Source organism: Chelonoidis abingdonii, chromosome 14 (assembly GCF_003597395.2).
Source record: "Chelonoidis abingdonii isolate Lonesome George chromosome 14, CheloAbing_2.0, whole genome shotgun sequence".
Taxonomy (NCBI): Eukaryota; Metazoa; Chordata; order Testudines; family Testudinidae; genus Chelonoidis; species Chelonoidis abingdonii.
Genome location: NC_133782.1, coordinates 33,587,526 through 33,613,313, shown reverse-complemented (window position 1 = coordinate 33,613,313; position 25,788 = coordinate 33,587,526). Strand labels below are relative to the sequence as shown.

The 25,788-nt window shown below is 44.3% G+C and overlaps 1 protein-coding gene and 1 pseudogene across 1 annotated transcript; both read left to right on the top strand.

Moving 5' to 3' along the window:
- The first annotated feature begins 8,020 nt into the window (after positions 1–8,020).
- On the top strand, positions 8,021–8,977 carry LOC116825049 (olfactory receptor 11A1-like). The gene has a single exon (XM_032780748.1). It carries the CDS (start codon positions 8,021–8,023, stop codon positions 8,975–8,977), a length of 957 nt encoding a protein of 318 aa, XP_032636639.1.
- A 12,048-nt stretch (positions 8,978–21,025) lies between these two features.
- LOC116825048 (olfactory receptor 10A4-like) lies at positions 21,026–21,983 on the top strand (annotated as a pseudogene).
- Positions 21,984–25,788: the final 3,805 nt, after the last annotated feature.

The window sequence follows — 25,788 nt, the reverse complement described above, 5'->3', positions numbered from 1 at the left end:
TAGAAAAGGCCATCTTCACCCAGGAATTTGCACCCATTTAACTGAATCAGGACTTGTCTACATGGTGAGTTGTACTGGACTGGAAATTTCATCAGATTTATTTCAAGCAGCACAACCCCAAATTGTGTACACTCTTATTTTCTTTTAAGAGTAACTTCTTTGGGTTTAGTTTAAGTCAATTAGGAACAAATTTGAGCTAAAAAAAATGGAAAGAGCTCAGAAAAGGGCTACGAGAATATTTCAAGGCCCGGAAAACCTGCCTTCCAGTGACAGATTTAAGAAGCGCCATCTGTTTAGTTTATCCAAGGGAAGATTAAGAGTAGAAGTGGTCCAGAATTGTTCTGCAAAACATTTTTCCAGTCATAAAATGTCAACTCGTCAAAATCAAAACTTTTCACTGAAAGTTACTCCAGTTCTGCTTATGTTTCTCACACAGAAACACGAGCCTAGAGTCGCTAATCGTGGGTGTCGGTGATGTTGCTTCAAGTTCTTACTATCAGCCATTTTTTTTTTACCAATGAGCATACTTAATTATTGGACCCATTTATCTAGAGATGTGGTGAATTCTCCATTGCTTGAGGTCTTTACATCAAGACGGATTTCTTGTCATTGCCCTGTGCGCTGCAGGAGGTCAGAGATGATTTATTAATGGGCCCTTCTTCTCTTACAATTTATGAATGAGCCATTCATGCCCTGCAGTAAGTGTGTCCATGCTGGAGTTTGCACCAGTCAGACTAAATCAGTTTAATGAAACTAAACCAGTTTAATGAAAATGCTGCACGTTTGTGTGTAGAGAAGGCCTCTGTTTAAAAACAACTGAAGTTAAACACAGAGCTATATCTATGTGTGAACAAGGCTTGGAAAACAGAGAGAACATACAAGCGCTTAAAAAACATTTAACGTCTATACAACTTTCCAATACAACTTTCCAGTTCCCATGAGACGTAAAGCTGATTTAATGAGCCCATCTGAGTTCCAGATCTCTGAGCAATTCAAGGTCTGTGTCCCCAAATGCCATGATTTCATACATAAAGAGCATACTCTGCAAACTGCACGTGTGGTCATAACGAGATCCAGCATGTTAGACTTCTATCTCTCCCACAGGCAGTAGGTTTGGTAACAGTAACCTCCAATAGCTCTGGAATACGCTTTGGTTCTACTACCTGGAACTGGCTCTGATTTCAATCAGATCTGATGTTCAGTGAAATTAGATCTCATTAAACGATTGGCTACTGCTATTCATTCCTGAATTGTTCTCTGGTTCATTTTTTTCTATTTTCGTGTAAATTAGGAGAGGAAACTGATACAATGATGCCAGTACCCTGAACTCTGCCTGGGACTGATCGGGTAAGTGCATGCTGTTTATATTCTATTGCACCTTGTGAGATGTGCCAGAAGGAAATTATGGCAAAGAGACTATTCTGCAATTTTTGCCATTTTCCAGAGTGACCCTATAATTTTGGGTTCCTTGCATTTTGAGTGCCCAACTTTACACAGGGGTAAAGTGTGGTAACACCATTGCTTTCCTTGTAGAATCTGACCTGAGAATTGTCTAAGTGAGGAACCAATGAAAAATCTGAATCTCTAGACAATTTATTAAATTATAATAGACTCTAATTCTGACCTTCATTTCACCAGGTTTACATGAGTATAACTTCATTCTTGGTTGCTGCAGCACCTTCCTCTCTGACCTCCCAGACAAGCACACTAACCCCCTCAACTCCTCTTTCTTTCACATCACATTGGTCATGTAATCCCCCTATGAGTCCTTCCCTTGGCTTTCCAGCCAATATTATATCGTATTGAAGCTTCTTGTCACTGCCTTCAAAGCTCTACATAGCTCTGCCCCTCCCTCATGATCTTCTTTGTCTAGCCTCTCAACCTCACCCACCCTCTGGCTGGATTCTCACCCGGTCACCTTCCTGCCATGTTCCATGCAGTCACCAATTCAAAGTCCAGTCTCCCCGAGCTCTTCCAACCCTCTTCACATGCAAGTCCTTCTTCAACCCCCAGCTCGCCTCTCTGGGTTCGCTGAATCTTGTTGCTATAGCTACATACATGACTGAAAATTGTATACATGTTGCCTCTGGTTATTCCCCTTCACCTCACCTCTGCCTACTTGCCTGTCCTTAAATTGGAAGTTACTCCAAGCAAGAATTGTCCTTCTGAGGTGTTTGGAGAGTGCCCAACACACTGTGCTTATCTGAACCTCCAGGTTCCTAATTACCTTTGAAAATCTGGCCTTTTAGTTCTTTGGAACATTTCACCCCCTCTCTGGACACCTGAGGAGAACACAAAATTCAAGTACAATTGTCTCTGAACCAGCTGTATTTTTTCTCAGATTTAGAATCCACATCATCCCTCCACCAGTATTGGATGCTACACCACGGTCTCACCCAGACCAGATTTTTCACCAAGTGCCTTCTAATTGACAGGTAAGTGTTGATAAAAGCATAAGAATGGCCATACTGGCTCAGACAAATGGTCTATCTAGCCCAGTATCTTGTCTTCCGATAGTGGCCAATGCCAGATGAACCAGAGGGAATGAACAGAACGGGTAATCATCAAGTGATCCGCTGCACATTGAGTGGATGTTGTCAGAGAACTATCCATAATTACGCCAAGATCTCTTTCTTGAGTGGTAACAGCAAATTTAGACCCCCATCATTTTATATGTATAGTTGGGATTATGTTTTCCAATGTGCATGACTTTGCATTTATCAATATTAAATTTCATCTGTCATTTTGTTGCCCAGTCACCTGGTTTTGTGAGATCCCTTTGTAACTCTTCACAGTCAGTTTTAGACTTAACTTGAGTAGTTTTGTGTTGTCTGAAAATGTTACCCCTTTTTCCAAATCGTTTATGTATATGTTGAGCAGCACTGGTCCCAGTACAGACCTCTTGGGGACATCACTATTTACCTCTCTGCATCTGAAAACTGACCATTTATTTCTACCCTTTGTTTCCTATCTTTTAACCAGTTACTGATCCATGAGAAGACCTTCCTTCTTCCCCCCTGGCAGCTTACTTTGTTTAACAGCCTTTGACCTTCTCAAAGGCTCTCTGAAAATCTAAGTACACTATATTCATTGGTGACAGGTTTCAGATTGGTAACCGTGTTAGTCTGTATCAGCAAAAACAACGAGGAGCCTAAGGTGCCATGAGGACTCCTCATTGTTTATATTCACTGGATCACCCTTGCACCTGTCTGTTGACGCCCTCAAAGAATTCTAGTAGATTGGTGAGACATGATTTCCCTTTACAAAAACTACGTTGACTCTTCTCCAACAAATTGTGTTCATCTATGTTTCTGACAATTCTGTTATTTACTATAGTTTCAAACAATTTTCCCGGTACTGACATTAGGCTTACTGGCCTGTCATTGCCAGGATCGGCTCTGGAGCCTTTTTTAAAAATTAATATCACATTGTCTATCCTCCAGTCATCTGATACAAAATGATTTAAATGATAGGTTACATATCATAGTTAGTAGTTCTTCAATTTCACATTTGTGTTCTTTCAGAACTCTTGGGTGAATATCGTCCGGTCCTGGTCAACTTGTTACTGTTTAGTTTGTCAGTTTGTTCCAAGACCTCCTTTAATAACACCTCAATCTGGGACATTCCTCAGATTTATCACCTAAAAATAATGGCTCAGGTTTGGGAATCTCCTTCACATCCTCAGCAGTGAAGACTGATGCAAAGAGCTCATTTAGTTTTTCTGCAATGACCTTATCATCCTTGAGTGTTCCTTTAGCATCTCGATCACTAGTGGTTCCACTGGTTGTTTAACAGACTTCCTGCATCTGATGTATTTAAAAAAAAATTGCTGTTACTTTTTGAGTCTTTGGCTAGCTGTTCTTCAAATTCATTTTTCGCCTTTCTAATTATATTTTAACACTTCATTTGCCTTTCTATTTTCCTCAATAGGATTTAACTTCCACTTTTTAAAGGATGCCTTTTTGCCACTCACTGCTTCTTTTACTTTGTTGTTTAGTTATGGTGGCACCTTTCTGGTCCTTTTAATATATTTTTTAATTTGGGATATACAATTAAATTAGGTTTATATTATGGTGTCTTTAAAAAGTTTACATGCACTTTTGGCACTGTGCCTTTCAATTTCTGTTTAACTAACTTCCTCATTTTTGTGTAGTCTCCCTTGCTGAAGTTAAATAATCCCATGAGTGCAGGGGACTCTCGAGGACCCTTCCAGTCTTATGATTCTATGATGGGCTGCAGTGGTGTTTTCCCCCTTTCCCACAGGGATGTTAAATTTAATTATGTTATAGTCATTATTACCAAGCGGTTCAGCTATATTCACCTCTTGGACCAGATCCTGTGATCCCTTTAGGACTAGGACTGTCGATTAGTAGCAGTTAACTCACACAATTAACTCAAAAAAAGTAATGGCAATTAAAAAATTAATCGTGATGAATCGCAGTTTTAATTGCACTGTTAAACAATCGAATACCAACTGAAATTTATTAAATATTTTGGGTGTTTTTCTACATTTTCATATATATTGTGTTCTGTGTTGTAAATGAAATCAAAGTAAACAAACTTGTTTCCCTTAGTGATTGGCTGAACAAGAAGTAGGATTGAGTGGACTTGTAGGCTCTGAAGTTTTACATTGTTTTGTTTTTGAGTAAAGTTATGTAACAAAAATATCTATAGTTATAAGTTCAACTTTCACAATAAAGACATTGCACTACAGTACTTGTAATAGGGGAATTGAAAAATACTATTTCTTTTGTTTATTACAGTATAAATATTTGTAATCAAAAATAAATATAAAGTGAGCCCTGTGCACTTTGTATTCTGTGTTGTATGCATGCATCCAAAGAAGTGGGTATTCACCCTCGAAAGCTCATGCTCCAATACGTCTGTTAGTCTATAATGTGCCACAGGACTCTTTGCTGCTTTTACAGATACAGACTAACGTGGCTACCTCTCTGATATGTGTTGTAATTGAAATCAATATATCTGAAAATGTAGAAAATATTCAAAACTATTTAAATAAATGGCATTCTATTATTTTTAACAATGCAATTAACCTCAATTCATTTTTTAAATTACTTGACAGCCCTATTTAGGACTAAATCAAGAATTGCCTTTCCCCTTGATTGATTCAGGACTAGCTGCTCCGAGAAGAAGTCATTTATGGTGTCAAGAAAGTTTGTCTCTGCGTCCAGGCCTGAGGTGACGTACCCAGCTAACATGGGAATAGTTGAAATCCCTCAATATTACTGAGTTTTTTATTTTTATAGCCTCTCTAATCTCCCTGAGCATTTCAGGGTCACCATCACCATCCTGGTCAGGTGATCAGTAATATATCCCTACTTCTATATTCTCATTATTCAAGCATGGAATTACTATCCATAGAGAGTCTCTGGTACAGTTTGGTTCATTTAAGATTTTTCCTTCATTTGATTCTATGCTTTGTTTCACATATAGTGCCACTGTCACACCAGCATGACCTGTTCTGTCCTTTCAATATATTTTGTACTCTAGTATTACTGTGTCCCACTGATTATCCTCATTCCACCAAGTTTCTGAGATGCCTGTTATATCAATATCCTCATTTAATACAAGGTCCTGTAGTTCACCCATCTTATTATTTAGACTTCTAGCATTTGATAGAGGTATATTTGACTGGAATGTTTCAAGAAGGGGTTTTCAGAGGAAATGAAGTGAGTTAGGCGTCCAAATCCCATTGGTCTGGGTGTCTGAATCCATTAGGCTTAATTTCTCCAGCTTCCCCGCTAGCATATTTCTTCTTTATTTTATTTTATTTTATTTTATTTTATTTTATTTTAAAGACAATTACAATAAAGCAAGTGTTACATGCAGAGCACCTGCGGTGATGGAAAGGGGCAGGAAAAGCTAAACTAATTTGTCCTTGTGATTGTCATACATACATCAATTTTTATAGCCAGCTCTGATCACAAGGATTTTCTAGTCCGACTTTCTCCATTGCACAGATTTGGTGTAAAACGACGTGGCTCCTGTTATAGCACAATGGAGCTGGGTTGATTTTCACCAGCTCCGGGTCCTGCCCTATGTTTGATACTGATGTTTCTCTGTTTGTTATTTATTTATTTATTTATTTATTTATTTTGATGGGTAAAAAACAGAAAGTCTTGGGTGCCTGGACACAAACCTGCGCCATGCAGCCCACCATCCTCAGCCATGGAATTTGGAGTTGCTCTTGGATGTAGCTCTGGATTCTCACCCCTCTTCCCAAAGCTTTAGGAATCAAGGGATCAGATCAAAGATTTTGATAACACTTCCTCTCATTGTCTCCTCCTGCTCACTTCTTAATTCCAACACTGCAACTGGAAAGTCACTTGGAATCACTCTCTCTGTCACCTCTTTCACTCTTCCAATACTTCTTAATTGTAAAGCTGTGTCCCCCCACTTGGGTAGGTTGTACCCCAGAGGCACTGAAATGATAAAAACAGTCACAATTTCAATTTGGTGAGACTTCATCAGCATGGAACAGAGCTTCATCTTTCTTGCTTCATTTGTGGTGTGAAAAGGGGTTATTTAAAAATAGTTCCTTTGCAGAGCTGAACTAAATTTAGTTACAAGGAGCCAGGTTTTTTTATTAATGCTTTTAGGCTCCTAAAGATGCAGATAAGGTGCCCACTGAAATTTTTCAAATGCACTTAGGCACCTAACTCCCATTAATTATAATGGGAGTTAGGTACTTAAACTGCTTCGTTGTCATTGCCAATCCCACTAAGCAACTGTCTGCATCTAGGTGCCTGTATACCTTTGGAACTCTGGTCCCCAATTTTTTATTTAAAATAAGGAGAATTTTTGACAGTTCACATTATGTTCTTGCGGAAATATTAAGAGTGGTTGGCGACTAATAAAAAGGTCTGGGGACCCAGCAGAACTGAGTCAGTGTAGATCATAATGCTTAGGGAGTTACAGGTGAGGTTTTTGTAGTTTAATTCCTACGTGCCCACAGCATGTAAATATATAGGTCGGGATATTCAAAGGGCCCTAATAGACTTGGATGCTCAATTAATGTGAACTTGGCATCCAAATACCCTAGGCAGCTTTGGAAAATCTCATCCACTGATCCGTGACAGTTCCATGGGTGATTGTTCCTCTCATTTTGGTCCATTTGGCCCATCTTCCCTTGAATAGCTCCATGACTAATCTAATACAGGTAGTAAGACTTTCCGTTTCTCTCAGGTTTCAGAGTAGCAGCCATGTTAGTCTGTATCCGCAAAAAGAACAGGAGTACTTGTGGCACCTTAGAGACTAACAAATTTATTTCAGCATAAGCTTTCGTGGGCTACAGCTCACCTTCTTCGGATGCATAGATGAAATACACAGACGAAGATATTTATAATATTACAGAGAACATGAAAATTGTGTCTAATCACAGTGACAGCTTGAAGGTGGCAATTTGCACCAAAAAAAAACTTCAGAAACAGACTCCAAAGAGAGACTGCTTAACTCGAATTAATATGCAATTAGACACAATTAACTTAGGTTTTAACACTAGAGGATGGGACTGCGTTGGGTCATTACACTAATTGAATCTATTTCCCTATGTTAAGTTCTCCTCACATCTTCTATGGGTCATCTCAATGATCACTTCAAAGGTTTTTTTTCTCCTGCTGATGATAGTTCATCTCAATTGATTGGGCTCTTTCAGTTGGTATGTGTACTTCCACCTTTTAATGTTTTCTGTATGTATAAATATCTTCTGTCTGTGTGTTCTATTCTATGCATCCGAAGAAGTGAGCTGTAGCCCACGAAAGCTTATGCTGAAATAAATTTGTTAGTCTCTAAGGTGCTACAAGTACTCCGTTTCTCTCAGTTTGTCAGTGGTGACCAACCTTCCTCCAGTTGATGGTGTTTGGTTTTGCAACCACAGTGATGAAAGCCATTCATTGACATAGAACTGCACTATAAAGGCTGGGTCTAGTCCCCGAATTGTTCTGGTTTATTGTCTTTTGTGCTTGACTGGTGCACTGTGCTTTCTCTAGACACTGCGCACATGGCAGATGTTGAGAGGGGAAACCACAGCGACGTTACAGAATTCATCCTCCGTGGGTTCAGGATCCTCTACCCATTCCAGATCTGTCCCTTTGTGTTGGTTCTGCTAACATACTTCACCACCATAGCTGGGAACACTCTGATCATTGTCACCATTCTGGTTGACCGAGGCCTTCACACCCCCATGTATTTCTTCCTGGGGAATTTGTCCTTCTTGGATATCTGGTACACATCCAACATCATCCCCAAAATGCTGCAAGGTTTCCTGGCTGAAGAGGGTGTGGTGATCTCCTTCAGCGGCTGTGTTACGCAGCTTTATATCTTTGGTTCCCAGGCAGCCACCGAGATCCTCCTGCTAACAGTGATGGCCTACGATCGCTACTTGGCAATATGCAACCCGCTGCGTTACACGGCCCTCATGAATGCGAGGGTGTGCGTCGAGCTGGCTTCCTGCTCTTGGCTGGGTGGCTTCCTCTTCAACCCGGTGATAATGGCCTGGATTTACAGGCTACGTTTCTGTGGCCCTAATGAAATTGATCATTTCTTCTGTGACTTCATGCCCCTAGTCAAGCTGTCGTGCAGTGACACCCACCTGATCACCTTAGCAGCATTCTTACTCTCCTCTACAGCCACCCTGGTCCCCTTCCTGCTAACCCTGACATCCTACGCATTCATCATCAAGGCAATAGTAAAAAACCCTTCCAGCACTGGGAGGCAGAAGGCCTTCTCCACTTGCACCTCCCACCTTATCGTGGTCAGCACTTTCTATGGGGCCCTGGCTATGGTCTACATGGTGCCGACGGCCAGCACAGCCATCAACCTAAACAAAACATTCTCCCTTCTCTACAGCCTGGTCACCCCATTGCTTAACCCCCTGGTCTACTCCCTGAGAAACAAGGATGTGAATGATGCCCTGAGGACAATGGCCACTAGACTGCTGGATTTTCGAAGGAGGTAGAGTCAAAAAGGGAGCATGAGGGATTTAAAAATGAAAACTTCAGTAGAACCTCAGAGTTATGAACCCCTCCGGAATGGAGGTTGTTCGTAACTCTGACATTTTCATAACTCTGAAAACAACACGATGGTGGTTCTTTCAAAAGTTTACAACTGAACATTGACTTAATACAGCTTGGAAACTTTACTGTGCAGAAGAAAAATGCTGCTTTCCCTTTAATTTTTTTAGTAGTTTATGTTTAACACAGCACTGTACCGTATTTGCTTTTCTTTCCCCTCTGCTGCTGCCTGATGGGGTACTTTCAGTTCTAAACGTGGTGTGTGCTTGACCAGTCATTTCATAAGTCTGAAGTTCTACTGTCCTGTGCCGCATTCCCACCTGGTGAAAACTGACATAACCCTATTAGAATCAGTGGAGCTGTGCAAGTTAGTACTAGCTGCAGAGCTGGTCCATGCCCCTCTCCTCCCGCCCCCCAGATTTAACAGATAAAATAATCCCATGTTGTACTCCAGCTACATTCTTAGCATAGAATCCTTGGCAAGGAGTTACTGGTCTACATCCTCCCAGTGCCTATCACTCCACATGCTGCATTTGTCCTCAATGGACTGCAGTAACCTAGGGTTTGCTGTCCATCAGGACAAGGGATGATTATGGTGTTTAGGTGCCTGAGAATTCAGGTAAGACACCTAGTGGGGTTTTTCAGAATAGCATCTGTTGATTTCAATGGGAGTTAGACACCTAGGTGTTAGAGGGCTTTCCCTCAACCCTCCCACTTCCCTGGTTTTTGTCACACAGACAGCAAGCAGCAAAAGACCAGAAGTCTGAAGCCAGGACAAAGCGATGTTTATGGGGGTTAGTTTCCAAGCAAGCATATTTCGAAGCCCTTCGCACCAGCCAGGCTTATCTCTATACAGTAACTCCACATTTTAAGTCACCCCAGTTAACGTTGTTTTGTTGTTATGTTGCTGATCAATTAGGGAGCATGCTCATTTAAAGTTATGCAATGCTCCACTCTTATGTTGTTTGGCTGCCTGCTTTCTTTACAGCTGGCAGAGTCCCTACGCTTCCCCTTCCCACAGCACCTCCTGCCCACCGGCAGACCCTGCTCATCAGCGTCTTCCCCCTCCTCCGCTGCCCGCAGCAATCAGGTGGTTTGTGGTGTTTTGGAGGCAGGGGGGAGAAGCAAGGACTTGGCGCTCAGGTTCCCCCTCCCTCCCCTTCCTTCTAAACACTGCAAGCCAGCTGATTGCCCCAGGCAGGAGGTGGCGGGGGGAAGGGAAAGGGAGACTGCACACCAAGTCCTCCTCTCTCCCCCTCCCTCCTACTCCCAAAACCCCACAAGCCAGCTGATTACCCCAGGGAGGAGGGAGGAGGGAGGAGCGAGGATTAGGTGCACCTCCCCCCTCCCTCCCCTGCCTTCTGCCCACAGCAGTCAGCTGGCTTGCGGCATTTTGGGGGCAGGAGAGAGGGGGGAGGAACGAGGACTTGGCGTGCAGGCTCCCCCTCCCTCCCCTGCCTCCTTCCCAGGGCAATCAGCTGGCTTACAGCATTTAGAAGGGAGGGGAGGGAGTGGGGAGAAGCGAGGATGCAGCGTGGGAAGTAAAGGGGGAGGATGTGGGGGGGAGAAGAGGCAGGTCAACGATGGGGATTTGGGGGAAGGGGGGGAGTGATGGGCTCAGGCTTGAGCCCCCCGTCCCTGGAGCCTGCAGAGTAGGGGAAGCTGCCGCTGCTGCGCAACATGTTTCTCCTAGCCTACAGCACCTTCAGCCTCCTTGCCTGTGTCATCTCCACTGCCAGTGGGCTGTGCCTGTGTGGGGAAAGGTGGGGGCACCTCCCAACTATATTATAGTACCTGTATTAAATTGCTTGTTTAAAATGTATATAATGCCTTTTGTCTGGCAAAAAAAAAAATTCCTGAAACCCCTAATCCCCCCTATTTACATTAATTCTTATGGGGAAATTGGATTCACTTAACATCATTTCACTTAAAGTTGCATTTTTCAGGAACATAACTACAATGTTAAGTGAGGAGTTACTGTACGCCGATAGAGTCTGTTCCCCAGTGTTCCCTTCCCAGCTCCGATGCTGCAGAGTGTTCACCCTGCGTCCCCTTTCCCGGCTCCGACGCCACAGAGTGTTCACCTCATGTCCCCCTTTCCGGCTCCAATGCCACAGAACATTTACCCTGTGTCCCCCTTCCTGGCTCCTACACCACAGAGCATTTACCCTGCATACCTCTTTCTGGCACCGGCGCCACAGAGCGTTCACCCCATGTCCCCCTTCCCAGCTCTGACACCGCAGAATGTTTACCCCACATCCCCCTTCCCGGCTCCGATGCCCGCAAAGCATTCACCCCGCATCCCCCTTCCTGGCTCTGACACCGCAGAATGTTCATCCCATGTCCCCCTTCCGGGCTCAGGCGCCGTAGACCGTTCACCCCACATCCCCCTTCCCGGTTCCGATGCCGCAGAGCGTTCACTCCGCGTCACCCTTCCTGGCTCTGACGCCACAGAGCGTTCACCCCACGTCCCCCTTCTCGGCTCTGATGCCACAGAGCATTCACCCCACATCCCCCTTCCCTGCTCCAATGCCATAGAGCGTTCACCCCGTGTCCCCCTTCCTGGCTCCAGCGCCGCAGAGTGTTCACCCCAGGTCCCCCTTCCTGGCTCTTACACCACAGAATGTTCACCCCAGATCCCGCTTCCCAGCTCTGACACCACAGAGTCTTGCCTGTGTCCTTAGTCCCTGATCCTTATTCCCTGTTCCTGTCCCTCCTTTTCGCCCAGCAAACATGATTCTAATTTCCCTTCCATTTACTGTTTGAACCCAGTTTACATAGTAATATTCTCAGCTAAAGCTTAACCAATTATTTTACTGAAATTTAACTAACCAATCCTAACACATTGTAACATAATTCTCTAACCAATTATATCCCACTACTCTAATTAACTTACACCTACCAAAATTAATTATACAGCAGACAGAAACAAATAGAGAACCAGACAGATTAACAACAGAAAACTGGGGGCCATAGAGATAAAACAATACAGCAATGAGGGTTTCACAGCCACAACCACTGATAAGAGATTTCTTGCCAGACAGGATGCTATCTTAAGATCTGTTTCTTTATCTGGTGGTGATGGGCACTATCAGGACAGGATCATCTTCCTAACAGCCCAATAGCACCTTATTTCAGTGTGACTGGTTTGGGGTGTGAGGATGTGACTCTTCGTTTCCCAGCTTATGGCTGCCTCTGCTGCTTAGCCAAAGACCTTAGCCTAAGAACAAGGCCTCAGACTGTCCTAGCGAGAGAAGGCCCATACACAGGTGGACTGTGATTTTGATTCTTTTTTTATACCCTTGTAACTAGCTAAGTGATAAAAATACACCTAAGTTCTTAAAGTATAGGCCTTTACAGGCAGGTCAGATTATCTGTATTCTAACACTCCACCCCTTTCTTTTTCTTTTGGGATTCTCCTGCCCAGGTAACCCTGGAAAAACACAGGACATATGGTGACACATTTCCTGATAGGGCCAGAGGTCAAGGTGGAATGTGTCGATGCTCCATCTGTCCCACTGCCCCTTATGCAGTAGAATGTCCTGCACCTTCTCTCGTACGGGGGTACCACACCTATTCCAATTAGTGTTCCAGCTTTCCCATTACAGTGGGCCCGAGAAGGTTGGGTCCCAGTTGTCTAGTACACTGGGAGGAGGGCCTATTACATTACTTATATGTGACAATTAGTGGCTGTACCTTGTGGGTCTGTGCCCCCTTAACCACCGCAGTATACATTGCAAAATTAGCATACTAAACAAGAGGCCAATAGCCACAATAATCCCCAGTAATATTGTCAGCCCTGCCCATTGTAATATAGTCCAACATCCGAGCCATCACCAGAAACACTGCTTCGCCTCCTTTGACAGGGTTAAAACCCTGTTGCCATCCTGAAGAGTATATTTGAAATGTGTCCAGTTGTTGGCAGTTGCAGAGAGCTGTGCCTGCAGGTTTCACAGGCTTTTGTCCATATCATGAGTCCACTGACTATTCACAGAAGAATGGGGTACTGTCTAAACCAGCTCAACAACTTGGTATGGAATGGGTAGTATGCACTGGTTCGGGTGTTCACAGCAATGATTTCCACAGATCCATTTGTGCACCGAAGTCCTGCTGCACTTGTGTCCCCAAGTGTTGTGTACATTCCCGAACACCCCATGCTACTAATGGCCCATTTGCAACAGGCCCTTAATTCTACTTCTCCATGGCCCTTGAGGAGGGACCCATCCAAATACGTTCTCTGGACAAACACTTAACTGACTGTGTGTCCATTTTACACCATTCCATCCTCCCCATCTATCTCCCTGTGGTTCCCAGCAAGCTTCTCCCTTTCTCATTATTCCTATAGGGCTCATGGGGCCCACGTTAGTAGCCATCCCATTCCAAGGTACCACAGTAACTGTTACACAGGTGCTAGCCCCAGAGTTGAGCCGTTTGTATCCCCATACACACCTCCCCCTCCCAAGTTACCTCCCCCTCCCATCCTCCACTCATGTCACAAGGTTTCCTGTCCATTGAGTTAGTTGCAGGTTCACTTTTGCCACCCTTTTCCATCCCATTGTGGTTGCAGACAGCTTTTGTGCCCGTAGCTCATTGATTTGCTGCTGCAATTTCACATTTTGGCTCATCAGTTACTCAGTTACCCAATGGTCCCTCAGAATTCATACACCCAACCCTGTGTTTCCTGCTGCCCACAAATCTCTTTTCCAGTGATAATTCCATGTATGTCCCCTCACACCCCGCCCCCCCAATTAAATTGTTGCTTCAACCCTTCTATGTATGAACTGCAGTTGGGGTGTACCTAGTCCACCCACCATTCTCTGGGTTGCTCCACCCATGTTATGGACTGGAAAGACACATTGAAAAGTGCTGGTTGCACCCGCTCCCACAATGGCTTCCATGCATTCACTCGTCAGGAAGTATTTCCGGCTCCTGGCTGCAGCCATCTTAGATCAGGAGTCTTCCAAGTTGGCAACCATATTACCTGCAGGGGTTACATTCTGCAAAGTGGTTAAATTGTCACGCTCAGCATCACAGGGGAGACTGTATGCCCAGTGTGATATGTACATAATAACTGCACATCCAGGGAGTTTCCTCTGTGGAGGTACCATTATGATTACACATGGTAACATCACACTCTAACTGTGGAAGCCCATAATCCAAACACCCCAGGAGACCAAGGGGTTATATGGTTTCTGGGCCCTCTGTGACAAACCTCATGTCCAAATAACTGTGTTTCCCACTGTCATTTCTGTCCATCAGGACAAGGGATGATCATGGGGCAGATTTGTAAAGGTGTTTAGGTGCCTGAGGTTTCAGGTAAGACACCTAGTGGGGGTTTTCAGAATAGCATCTGTTGATTTCAATGGGAGTTCAACACTTAGGCACATTTGGAAAGCCCATAGTGTGTCCACACAGGGAGAGTTAGAGCCACAGGAATGCTGGGTTGGAAGGGACTTCAACAGTCCTACCCCCTGTGCTGAAGCAAGACCGATAAACCTGGGTCAGCCGCAAGAGGCATCTGTCCAGCCTGTTCTTAAAAACCTCCAGTGACAGGGCCTCCACAGCCTGTCTTGGTTTTGATCATTTTTGTTGCTATCCTCTGGACTCTCGCCAATTTGTCCAAATCTTTCCTTAAGTGTGGCACCCAGAATGGGACCCAGCACTGCAGCTGAGACCTCTCCAGTGCTGAGTGGAGTAAAATAATGACTTCCCATGTCTTCCATACGACAATCCTGTTAACACACCCTAGAATGAGAGTAGTCTTTTTCGCATCTGCATCTCACTCTTGCTTCATGTTCCATTTGTGACCCAGAGGAACCTCCAGATCCTTCTCCTCAGTGCTGCCCCCCAGCTAATGATTCCCCAGTTACAGCTGTTCTTGACTAACTCCTTGCGTAGACCTGACCTTAAGGGTGAATTCAGCACTTAAAGAAAGGATTCAGCTGCCTCTATTTGCATGGGAAGTGCAACATATTCTCCCCAAACTTGCAGCCTTGGGTCTCCGGCTGGTGATAAAGTGCCAGATCCCCAGCATAGCTCCCTTTCAATCAACCATCCAACAGTGTAAATTGGCATCAATCCATTGGAGACAGTGGGCCAGACCCTCCGCCAGTGTGAAGCAACATCACTCCAGTGAAGTCACTGTAACTCTGATTTACAGCAGTGGAGGATTTGGCTTGTGATTTACACCATGGGTCAGATTTTAAAAGCCGTGTCAAGGATTGTGATGCCCAATTTCCATTAAAATTGTTCTCTCTAACCATTTACCTTCTTTATTTAATTAGCTTTGGAATTCCGCGGGCTCTAATAGACAGATACAATTATACAATATACAAAGGGATTAATCCCTTTATTAATTGGATTCATCCCTTTATTAATAACTGATCAGGATGAATATCATTAACCGATTCCCAGAAATATTTTCTCAGAAATTGAACTGAGTTCACATCCATCCAGACTTGCCTGAATAAAGATTAATTTGGAATTAATTGTTGTTGTTGTTGTTGTTGTTTCTTAATTACCGTGGGAATACCGTGACAAAAGTTGCAGAACTGGGGCCTCATTCTGCTCAGTTTTATCCACAGACTGTGGCCCTGAAGAGCATACACACCAAAAAGATCTGAATTTGCCCTTAAACAGCTGTGTGGAAGGGTGGTACAGTGGTTGGCATCCTACGTGCAGCGGCAGAACATCCAGGTTCAATCTATTGCTCTACCATGGACTTTGTGTGTGACCTTGGGGCAAATTGCTTGGTCTCTGTGGGCCAGATTTTCATAGGGATTTGGGTACATATGCTGCTTGGATGAATTTTTTAAATCCTGCCAGAAGCTAGATTCACTAAGGGTTTTAAGCACCTCCCTGACACCTTAGAGTATCTATTGGGGAACCAATGTTTGATAAAGGGCTCTTCAGTCTAGCAGAGAAAGGTTCTAACACCATCCAGTGGCGGGAAGTTGAAACTAGATACATTCAGACTAGAAATAAGGCATAAATGTGTAAGAGTGAGGGAAATTAACCATCGGAACAGTTTAACAAAGGTTGCAGAGGATTCTCAATCACTAACAATTTATAAACCAAGACTGGACGTTTTTCTAAGAGATCTTCTCTAGGAATTATTGTGGGGCAGGTCTCTGGCCTCTGTTACACAGGAGGTCAGACTAGATGATCATAATGGTCCCTTCTGGCCTAGGAATCTATGAAACCAGAGAGATGGCAGATTTCTGTCCAAGTCCCATCTCCCCCTGAGGCAGAGGGGGGACCTGAGGCATGGTTATCCCATGCCCCAGCTACATAGCCTAACCACTGGGCTGAAAGTTATGAGGAAGGTCCTCCTCTTCCCCACACTCCAGCCTGTCCTTGTCTTGTGTAAGCTCACCTATACAGGCCCAATCCATAGAGTTCAGGTGAGCTCTGAACATACTTACCCAATTGGGCCCCATGGACAAGTGAGGCAAAGGCCTGGCTTTCTCCCCCCAACTCGTGCCTGGCTCTGGGACTCAGCTGTCAGGATGACTGGCCTGGAGCTACCAAGGACATACCCAGATGCACCTGGAGAAATTTTCCAGCAGAAAAGTAGGATCCCAGTGAGTTTAGGCACTGACAGTGTTTGGTGGCACCTGAGCAGCAGTTTTGTGAAACTCCAAGGGGCCTGAATCTGGGATCTGTAGCTGCCTAAAGTGGTAGGTAGTCACCTCAGTGCCTTTGTGAATTGGGCCGTTCCCTGTGTAGGAGATTTTGAAAACCTACTAGGTTCCTGTCTGCATCTTTAGGCTCTTAAATACCTTTTCAAGGACACTCCCCACACCGCCCCATATCTCTGTGTGCATCTGCTCTGTTTGCAGTTTGAGGACAATAGCATGATCTACGTCACAGGGGTGTTCTGAGGCTCACAAAATTAAGAGTGGGAGGCACTTACTCCTACATGGGCCTTGCAGAGAGAGAAATAGTGATGTTCTTTATGGGTAATAAGCTCAAATCAGTGATTTAAAGACTTAAGTCCTGTTTTCGAAAAGTTTTTGGGAAAACAGTCGTCCCTGGAAACTTGGACCCATTATTCTCCATGCCAAAGAAAAACTAAAAGCCCTTGTCTCATCTCTGAATCTTTGACGTAGCAAGGATTCAGTGCATAATGGAACCTGTCTCAACAGAGACATAAAAGAACTTAAATACTCAGACTTCTTGAGATGTGGCCTCTTCAGAGTTGGGGAATGCACTGTTTGCTCTGCTGCCCATAAGTTTTACAGCACATAATTATATGAGATTAGAATATTTTTTTAAAGTCAATATTTTTTCTGCGCGTTATTTCTTTTTAACCAAGCACATTGGTGCATAGCTCTACCTTGGTCCTTTTTCTCCTCTGCTTTATACCTTTGTGTAATCATTTCCATGTGAGTGCTGGCTGGGTGTGGGAACCTGACAATACAAGTAGGTAATCCTGATACGGAGTCATTTTGCACTCACCTTGCATTGGTATAAATGATTACATATGGTACAAGGGAGCAGGGAGTCAGCCACTGGTGTGATCTTCCTCTTCCCTGACTGTTGTGTTATACTGAGGAATAGTACAAAGAATTCTAATTCAGAGCTGGAATTTCCAAAGGAACCTAAGGGAGTTACACAACCATCACCCACTAAACTTAACATAGTTCTGTTCCTGAAAGCAATGTAATCAGGGTCTGGGTTGCTAAGTACAGTTTTAATGGGTGCTCTATGAAGATAGATAGATAGATAGATAGATAGATAGATAGATAGATAGATAGATAGAGGAGGTGTATGGGGATAGATAGATGATGGATGGATATAGTGTCGTTGTAGCCATGCCAGTCCTAGGATATTAGCGAGACAAGGTGGGTCAGATGATATCTTTAATTGGACCACCTTCTGTTGGCAAGAGGGAGACAAGCTTTCAAGCTTTCCTTCAGGTCTGAGAAACATACTCAGTGTATCCCAGCTAAACACAAGGTGGAACAAATTGCTCAAGTAGACATGGCCTTTGTCTTTTATCATTTTCCTGTGTGAGTTCATTAAATCACTAAATGCCCAATAGCAACTATGTGAGTAAAACCAGACAGTCCCTACACTCTCAAATGACCTCACACAGGCAAATGACTGGAGGGGTGTTAACGGGCCACTTCACCTTGAATTGTCCCTTGAAATACTTGTTAGCTACTTATGCTGAACAATCTGTTCCATCTCTTACCAACAGAAGTTGGTCCAGAAAAACAGTAATTCTCAACCAGGTTACATGTACCCCTGGGGGTAAGCAGAGGTCTTCCTGGGCGTACATTAACTCATCTAGATATTTGCCTACTTTTACAACAGATGACCTAAAAAGCACTAGTGAAGTCAGTACATACTAAAATGTCATATGAACAATGACTTGTATATACTGCTCTATGCACTATACCCTGAAATGTAAGTACACTATATTTCAGTTGACTTATTTTATAATTATATGGTAAAAATGAGAATGTGGGCAGTTTATTCAGTAATAGTTGCTGTGAAACTTTTGTATTTTTATGTCTGATTTTGTAAGCAAGTAGTTTTTAAGTGGGATGAAACTTGGGGGTACACAAGACAAACCAGACTCGTGAAAGGGGTACAGTAGTCTGGAAAGGACGAGAGCCACTCCAGGAAAAAATATTACCTCACCCACCTTGTCAGATAGATAGATAGATAGATAGATAGATAGTGATGGTATTGCATATGTAGTGTGACCATATTTCCCAAAGGGAAAACAAGACACCATGTGGGGCTAGCTCAAGCCCCTCTCCCTTCCCTCCTCATACTAGGCTCTCCCAAGCTCCTCTCCCCTTGCAGGGCTGGCATCACTGATCACCCGAGCCCTGTCTGCCCACTACCAGAGCCCTGCCTACCATCCTGTGCAGGGCTGGCATAGCCACTCACCACCCTGCATATTCCTCCGCCCTCCACTTTTTGACAACAGTGTGCACATGTGTCCTGTTTGCTCTTGCCAACTGATCAAAGGTGACAAATGCCCACTTTTCCAGAAATGTCAGGACAACCACGACAGGGCTTAAAAAGAATCTATCCCTGACAAAATGGTCTCATGCATACTTTCATCTAGCATATGAAAGTATAGCTAGATAAGTATGCATGAGACCAGATAGATGTTCAGTTTCTGTAGCGAGGAGCACCAGTGTAAATTCTTGCACAGATAGATCAATAGATAATTGCATATGAATGTATAGACAGAAGCACGATGAAGCTGAATTGATGGACAGATATTGCATGTGAAAAGGCGACTAGGTAGACAGACCACTTGACTATCCAAGGGCCTGATTCTCCTTTCATGTCAACAGATGACAATTAGGAGTACGTTTATTGAAGACAATTGATTTACAATTGTGTAAAACTGACCTGAGAGGAGAATGAAGCACGTTCAACCGCACAAGGCCGTCCTGGAGCAGTGAACGGCAGGGAGAATCCTGTAGAATTGTTGGCTGGCTTCTACACGTTCTCTGAATAAGTCATTTTTGAGACCACCTCTGGGGCTTAGTAGAAATGTGGGTAATGTATAGACAGGTATGGCTGTAGTGTTTTTGTGCACTCCCTCTGGGTCTGTGTCCCAGCATGTCTGCAGTGAAACCGAGAGCTGTGGAGCAAAGCGAAGCCATTTTCAACTTGTGACTAAGCCTTTGAGCCAAGGCTACTCGAAAGTTTGCAGGATCCAGCCCCAGTAGGTGTGTCTACATAGCACATTGTGCTGAGCAGGCATCAGCCTCCCAGTCCGGGCTGGCAGACTGGGGCTCTCGCTAATGCTGTCAAAATAGCTGTGAGGTGGTGGATGAGGCCACAGCTCAGGCTTTGAAGCCTAGGGAGGTGGATGGGCCATTGGCCAGAGTCTGCTGACCTAGGTTGGAAGACTCGCTCCCGCCTACTCCCAAATGCTGTGTAGACACACCCAAAGTGGAGCCAGGGATCTCAGCCTCTCTAGCCTGAGGAACAGAAAATGAAGCCCGGCCCGCTCTAGGAGACAGACAACTCCTCGTCTCATCCTCCAGAACAGGGAGATCCCGGCTGATGTGCTCAGATCTGGCTGTTTGCTTTAGGTGCCTCGGGGTCTGAAGGTCCAAGTTGTGACACTGAAAGCCTGGCTTTCTAACATGGCAGATGTGGCTTTTTAGTGCCCTGCAGCATCAAATACCGGATGTCTTACACTGAGCATCCACAAACAGAAGAATCACTGGAAATTGGTGTGTCAGAGATTATAGATATAAGAATATAAGAGTGGCCATAATGGGTCAGACCAAGGGTCCATCTAGCCCAGTATCCTGTCTTCCAACAGTGACCAATGCCAGATGCTCCAGAAGGAATGAACAGGACAGGTCATCATCAAGTGATCCATCTCGTCACTCATGCCCATCTTCTGGCAAACAGAGGCTAGGGACACATTCCTGCCCATCCTGGCTAATAGCCATTGATGGACTTATCCTCCATGAATTTATCTAGTTCTTTTCTGAGCCCTGTTATGGTCTTGGCCTTCACAACATCCTCTGGCAAGGAGTTCCACAGGTTGACTGTGCATTGTGTGAAAAAATACTTCCCGTTATTTGTATTAAACCTGCTGCAATTAATTTCATTTGGTGACCCCTAGTTCTTGTGTTATGAGTAAATAATATGTCCTTATTTACTTTCTGAATACCAGTCATGATTTTAGAGACCTTGACCATATCGCTCCTTAGTCATCTCTTTTCCAAGCTGAAAAATCCCAGTTTTATTAATCTCTCCTCATATGGGAGCTATTCCATACCCCTTTTCTGAACCTTTTTTGTTGCCCTTTTCTGAACCTTTTCCAGTTCTAGTACATCTTTTTTGAGATGGGGTGACCACATCTGCAAGCAGTATTCAAGATGTGGGAGTACCATGGATTTATATAGAGGCAATATGATAAATTTCGTATATGATTCATCCAACTTGACCAGTTCATGAACAATTTTATTGTCTCCATGGTGAGAAAACTGACGCAGGGGATGGCTAGCAGGAACCACACAGCCGTGACACAGTTCTTCTTTGTGGCTTTGTCCAACATCCTGGGGCTCCGAGTTTCCCTTTTTTTTTCTGGTGCTGGTTTTCTACCTCATCACCTTGGTGGGCATCATCATCATCATCATCATCATCACAATCACAGTGGTGGACCCTGCCCTTCGCTCGCCCATGTATTTCTTCTTCCAAAATTTGTCCTTTCTGGAAATTGGCTACACCTCATCCACCATCCTCAAGATGCTGGTGAACTTCCTCTCCGAGGACACAAGTATTTCCTTCCTGGGCTATGCCACACAGATGTATTTCTTCTCCTTCTTAGGGATCACGGAGTGCTGCCTGCTGGCTGTCATGTGGTACGACCGTTATGTGGCCATATGTCACCCTCTGAGCTATACAGCCATGATGAGCAGAGGTGTCTGCTTCTAGCTCTCAGCTGTGTGCTGGCTCATCGGGGCTCTGGTGGGAGTCAGGCAGACAGCTTTCATATTCACGCTGCCCTACTGTGGGCCCAATAGGATCAACCACTTCTGCGACCTGCCCCGGCTGCTGAAGCTGGCATGCGCAGACACTGACAGGAATGAAGTAGCTGTTTACACCATCGCTGTCTCCGTCATCGTGGTCTCTTTCCTGCTCATCCTGCTGTCCTACATCCATATCCTGCACATAATCCTGAGTATTTCATCAGCCGCGGGCAGGAGCAAAGCCTTCTCCACCTTCTCCTCTCACCTTATTGTGGTGACCTTGTTTTTCAAGTCCAGCTTCGTGACGTATCTGAGGCCCAAATCCAGCTACTCCCTCAACAATGACACACTGCTTTCCCTGTTCTACTCAGTGGTGTCCCCAATGCTGAACCCTTTGATCTACAGCCTGAGGAATAAGGAGGTGAAGGAAGCTCTGAGAAGGGTGATGACCAGGAAAATATTCATTTTAAAACTGGGGGAATAAATTGGTTATTTATTTTCATATTCTTGTGATGGTTTTGAAGTTGCCTCTTATAGCCCAATCTATGAATCATATATTCATTATACTGATTATTTAAGAATTTCCAGTGATCACTCTTCAGGTTCTTGTCCTAACATCAGGCCCAGTAATATTAAAATTGCTGTTGAGTTGGGAATCTCAATGTGTTCAGTTGCAACCCTCACACTTTAGAAACCCTTCTGTATTTGTCATAATTCATTAACATGTTTAGCCAAGTTACAAGCACTCTAACCCAGCGAGGTAGATACAGATACTACAGAACGTCCACCTGAACATCCATCCCTTGCAGAACAGCCTGAAATGTCAGCCATTGTCTTCCTCATCACCTGTAGCCATCATCCTGGCACAACCCAAGGGCTATGCTCTCTCTTCTCCTGCCCACAGGCTGGGATGCCACTTTTATAACGTGGTGTGCTGGGGTAGTCAACAGAAGGCCCGTGGGCCAAATCCACACCACCAGGTGCTTTTGAACAAGCTGTGAAATCTTTTTATTTCCTTATTATTATCATGATTGTTATTGCGGTGTGAAAAATGTTTCTCTAGAGTTTGGATCCTGACCAAGAAATTTGGACCTTGACAAAAAATAATTGACTCTCCTTGTCTTACACGGTCCAGGCCTGCAGGTTCCTTGCCTTACTGCTGAATAAAATAACTGCTAAAGCGAGCTCTAAGGGCTGCAATCTGTGAATACTGTATGAGCCATGTGTTTGTCTGAAATCTGACTATTGTAAAGGCATTCTTGTGTGCACATATTGGGTTAATTCAACAGCTTGGTGTTCAGGAAACCACCCAGGAAGCTGGACAGTAGCTCAGATAAGAACTCCTGAGCAAACATCATGACAATTAACTGTGATATGCTACCTCCATCTGCCTGCCCATGGGGATCCTGCCAGACCAGCTTCCCCAAGATCAAAAGACTGAGAGTGATTTCAAAAGACACATTTCCTGATTAGAGGAGAGCCTGATTTTATGGGACAAAATTGCCTCCTGACCCTCCAGAGGCTGAGGGATTCCTCAGGGAAGCTTAGCCTGCTAGGGGCTTTAATCCTTGTCTCTTGCTGTGCAATGTTCCTACTATAAAGATTGAACAACACTTTGTTTTAAACAGGCTGTTTTGGGTCACTATTATCACTGCAGGTCACAGCTCCCCAAGGGGACATGCACGTCTACCGAGTCCAGTCGGACCTGCTGAGCGATCCTGGCTAGTACCCACAGAACTGTCACCCAGGGACCCGCTCTGGGCCTGGGAGAGTCCCACGATTCCTCACCAGAGAGGCGAAGGATCATGATCTGACACCTGGGATGGGGTCCACTCAGTGAGACCAGGAGAGGGGGCAGAGGCTCATCTAGCCCTGAAGCAAGACAATTCTTTTCTTTTCTTACATTTTTGCTCTTTCTCTCTCTCTCTTTTTTCATTTCCCCATTTTGGGGGTTTTTTTAGTCTGTCTATCTTTTCCATTATTTTTTGTTTTTTTCTTCTTTTTCCACCTTCCCCATCCCTGTTTTTTGTTTTAAAAGGAAGTTGTTGACAAAGCCCTGGCTGGGATGATTTAGTTGGGGTCTGTCCTGCTTTGAGCAGGGAGTTGGACTAGAGACCTCCTGAGGTCTCTTCCAACCCTCATCTTCTATGAGTTTGTGATTCTATGAATGAACCAAACTCCTTGATGCATTTTTATTCACTCGTTCACCACTCTTTGAAACAAGAGTAGATTAATGTGCACTAGGGAATGTTAGTGCACGGCACCAGTGTCTATATGGACACTCCATATGTGTCACACTAGTGAAAGGTAGATTTACTCTCTGGTTTTCTGCAAACTGTCTACACAAGCCCTGAGAAATGAGGCTGAGATTTTTCCAATCTTCGTTGTGGGCATTTCAACAGGAAATGGAAATAATTTTTGTTCTCAAGATGAGGTTTTTTGGGGGGATGGATGGATGGGGATTGACAAAATGCCACCATGTTCTGCTGAAAAATTCTATAGAAAAAAAATTGTTTTGTCAAAAGTTTCCATGGCAAAACAAACAAAAAAAATACTCCAAACCATTCCACAGATGAGCCAAAACCATGTAATGTGGGTTTGAGCATTCCCTGCAAATGCTGAGGGGCTCTGAACTAGAGTTTTGCTTTCTCCCAATACAGAGGTAAGGACAACTGTGGAATTAGGCTCTCCATCATGTGCATACAAGTCATATATTTCTAAGTAAGGCTACAATTTAGTCACGAAGGTCACAGATCCTGTGACTTTACCGGAACTCCGTGACTTCTTTGGCTTCAGCTTTTTACTTCCTTATTATTATCATGATTGTTATTGCGGTGTGAAAAATGTTTCTCTAGAGTTTGGATCTTGACCACGAAGTTTGGACCTTCACAAAAAATAATTGACTCCCCTTGTCTTACAGGGTCCAGGCGTGTAGGTTCCATGGGACTCCAGCTGTGATTCTTCCCCCCTACCTAGCCCTGCCTCCTGGTTATTTTTAGTGAAGTCATAGACAGGTCATGGCTCCCATTATTTTTGGTTGCCCATGACTTTTACTAAAAGTAACCATGACAAAATCTTAGTTTTATTTCTAAGAACGAAAGAGAGACTCTAGACTGGGATTGCCCACAGACTCTAAGCACGGGCCTACGCTAAGCATGTGATTGGTCTCATAGAAGTCAGTGAGACCATTCCAATGCCAAGGTTTAGCCACATATTTACTGTCTTGTGGGCCAGGACCACAAACTCTCCAAACAGTGTTAGCACTGTGTGTTAGTGACTGTGATGACCCACACCGCTTCTGCCCCACGGACCCACCCCAAGAGGCTGCCCATCATGTTTAACTATAAGAACCGCTACATGTCTCCGACACAGCACCTGAGCCTTCAAGTTTCAGACTCACAGCTCTGTCATTGGAGCATCCCAGTCAGTGCTGGCTGTGGTGGGTGGATTCCTCTCACTTTTGAATGCAGCCCTTGTAACCTTAAAGTGACTAGAACTAGTGTTGAGGCTGCTCGGATGCAGCTAATGAGACCAAGTCCCCTGTGGCAGCCCGAGCCCATTTCTAAAACTGCTAACAGTGCCTTTTGGAGAATGGGTTAGGAACCATGTCCCCCAGGGCCTCTGTCTTGTCGCTCAATGAGAGATCACTGCAACAAATGCATATAGGCCAGTGGGGACAGACTGATGAGAAAGTTCTTCAGCTTAGGACGTTCGAGTGTTTTCCAAAAGATGCAAAAGCAGGAAGGCGACTAGCACAGAGAGGGCCAGAGAGCGTCTCTTACTGGAAGCGTGGACTCACTCCTCTTTCATCTTTGCTCCTGAAGTGAGTAAAACCCTCTCATTTATTTCACCAATCTCTTCCCACCCTTTAGGCCAAGGAAAACAAACACATATGTGTCTAGGATTCTGGCTGTCTCAGAAGACCAGGCTGAGAGACCCTGCGGGGCATGGGCAGCGTAACTTTTCTTGCACATTATCAGCCTCGGTCAAGCTAAAGCTGTGTTGGTCACTTGCTCGCCTGGTCCAAAACATCTGACTAAGCCTCAGCAGTCATCTTTTGTGCTTTGGTGCTACAAAACCAATGCCCGTGACTCACTTCCCTCATGCGAGTGACTCTGTTGAGAGCATGTGAAAGGAGTTACTCGTGTGTGTGTCAGTATCCTAGCTTCTTGTGCAGCAGAGACAAGCAATTTAAGCTGGATAGATAATGGGCTGGAGCCAGTCCAGAATTTTTTTTAAAAAAAATTCATTTGTAAATGCTGATTCTTCAAAAAAAATTAAACTAATCA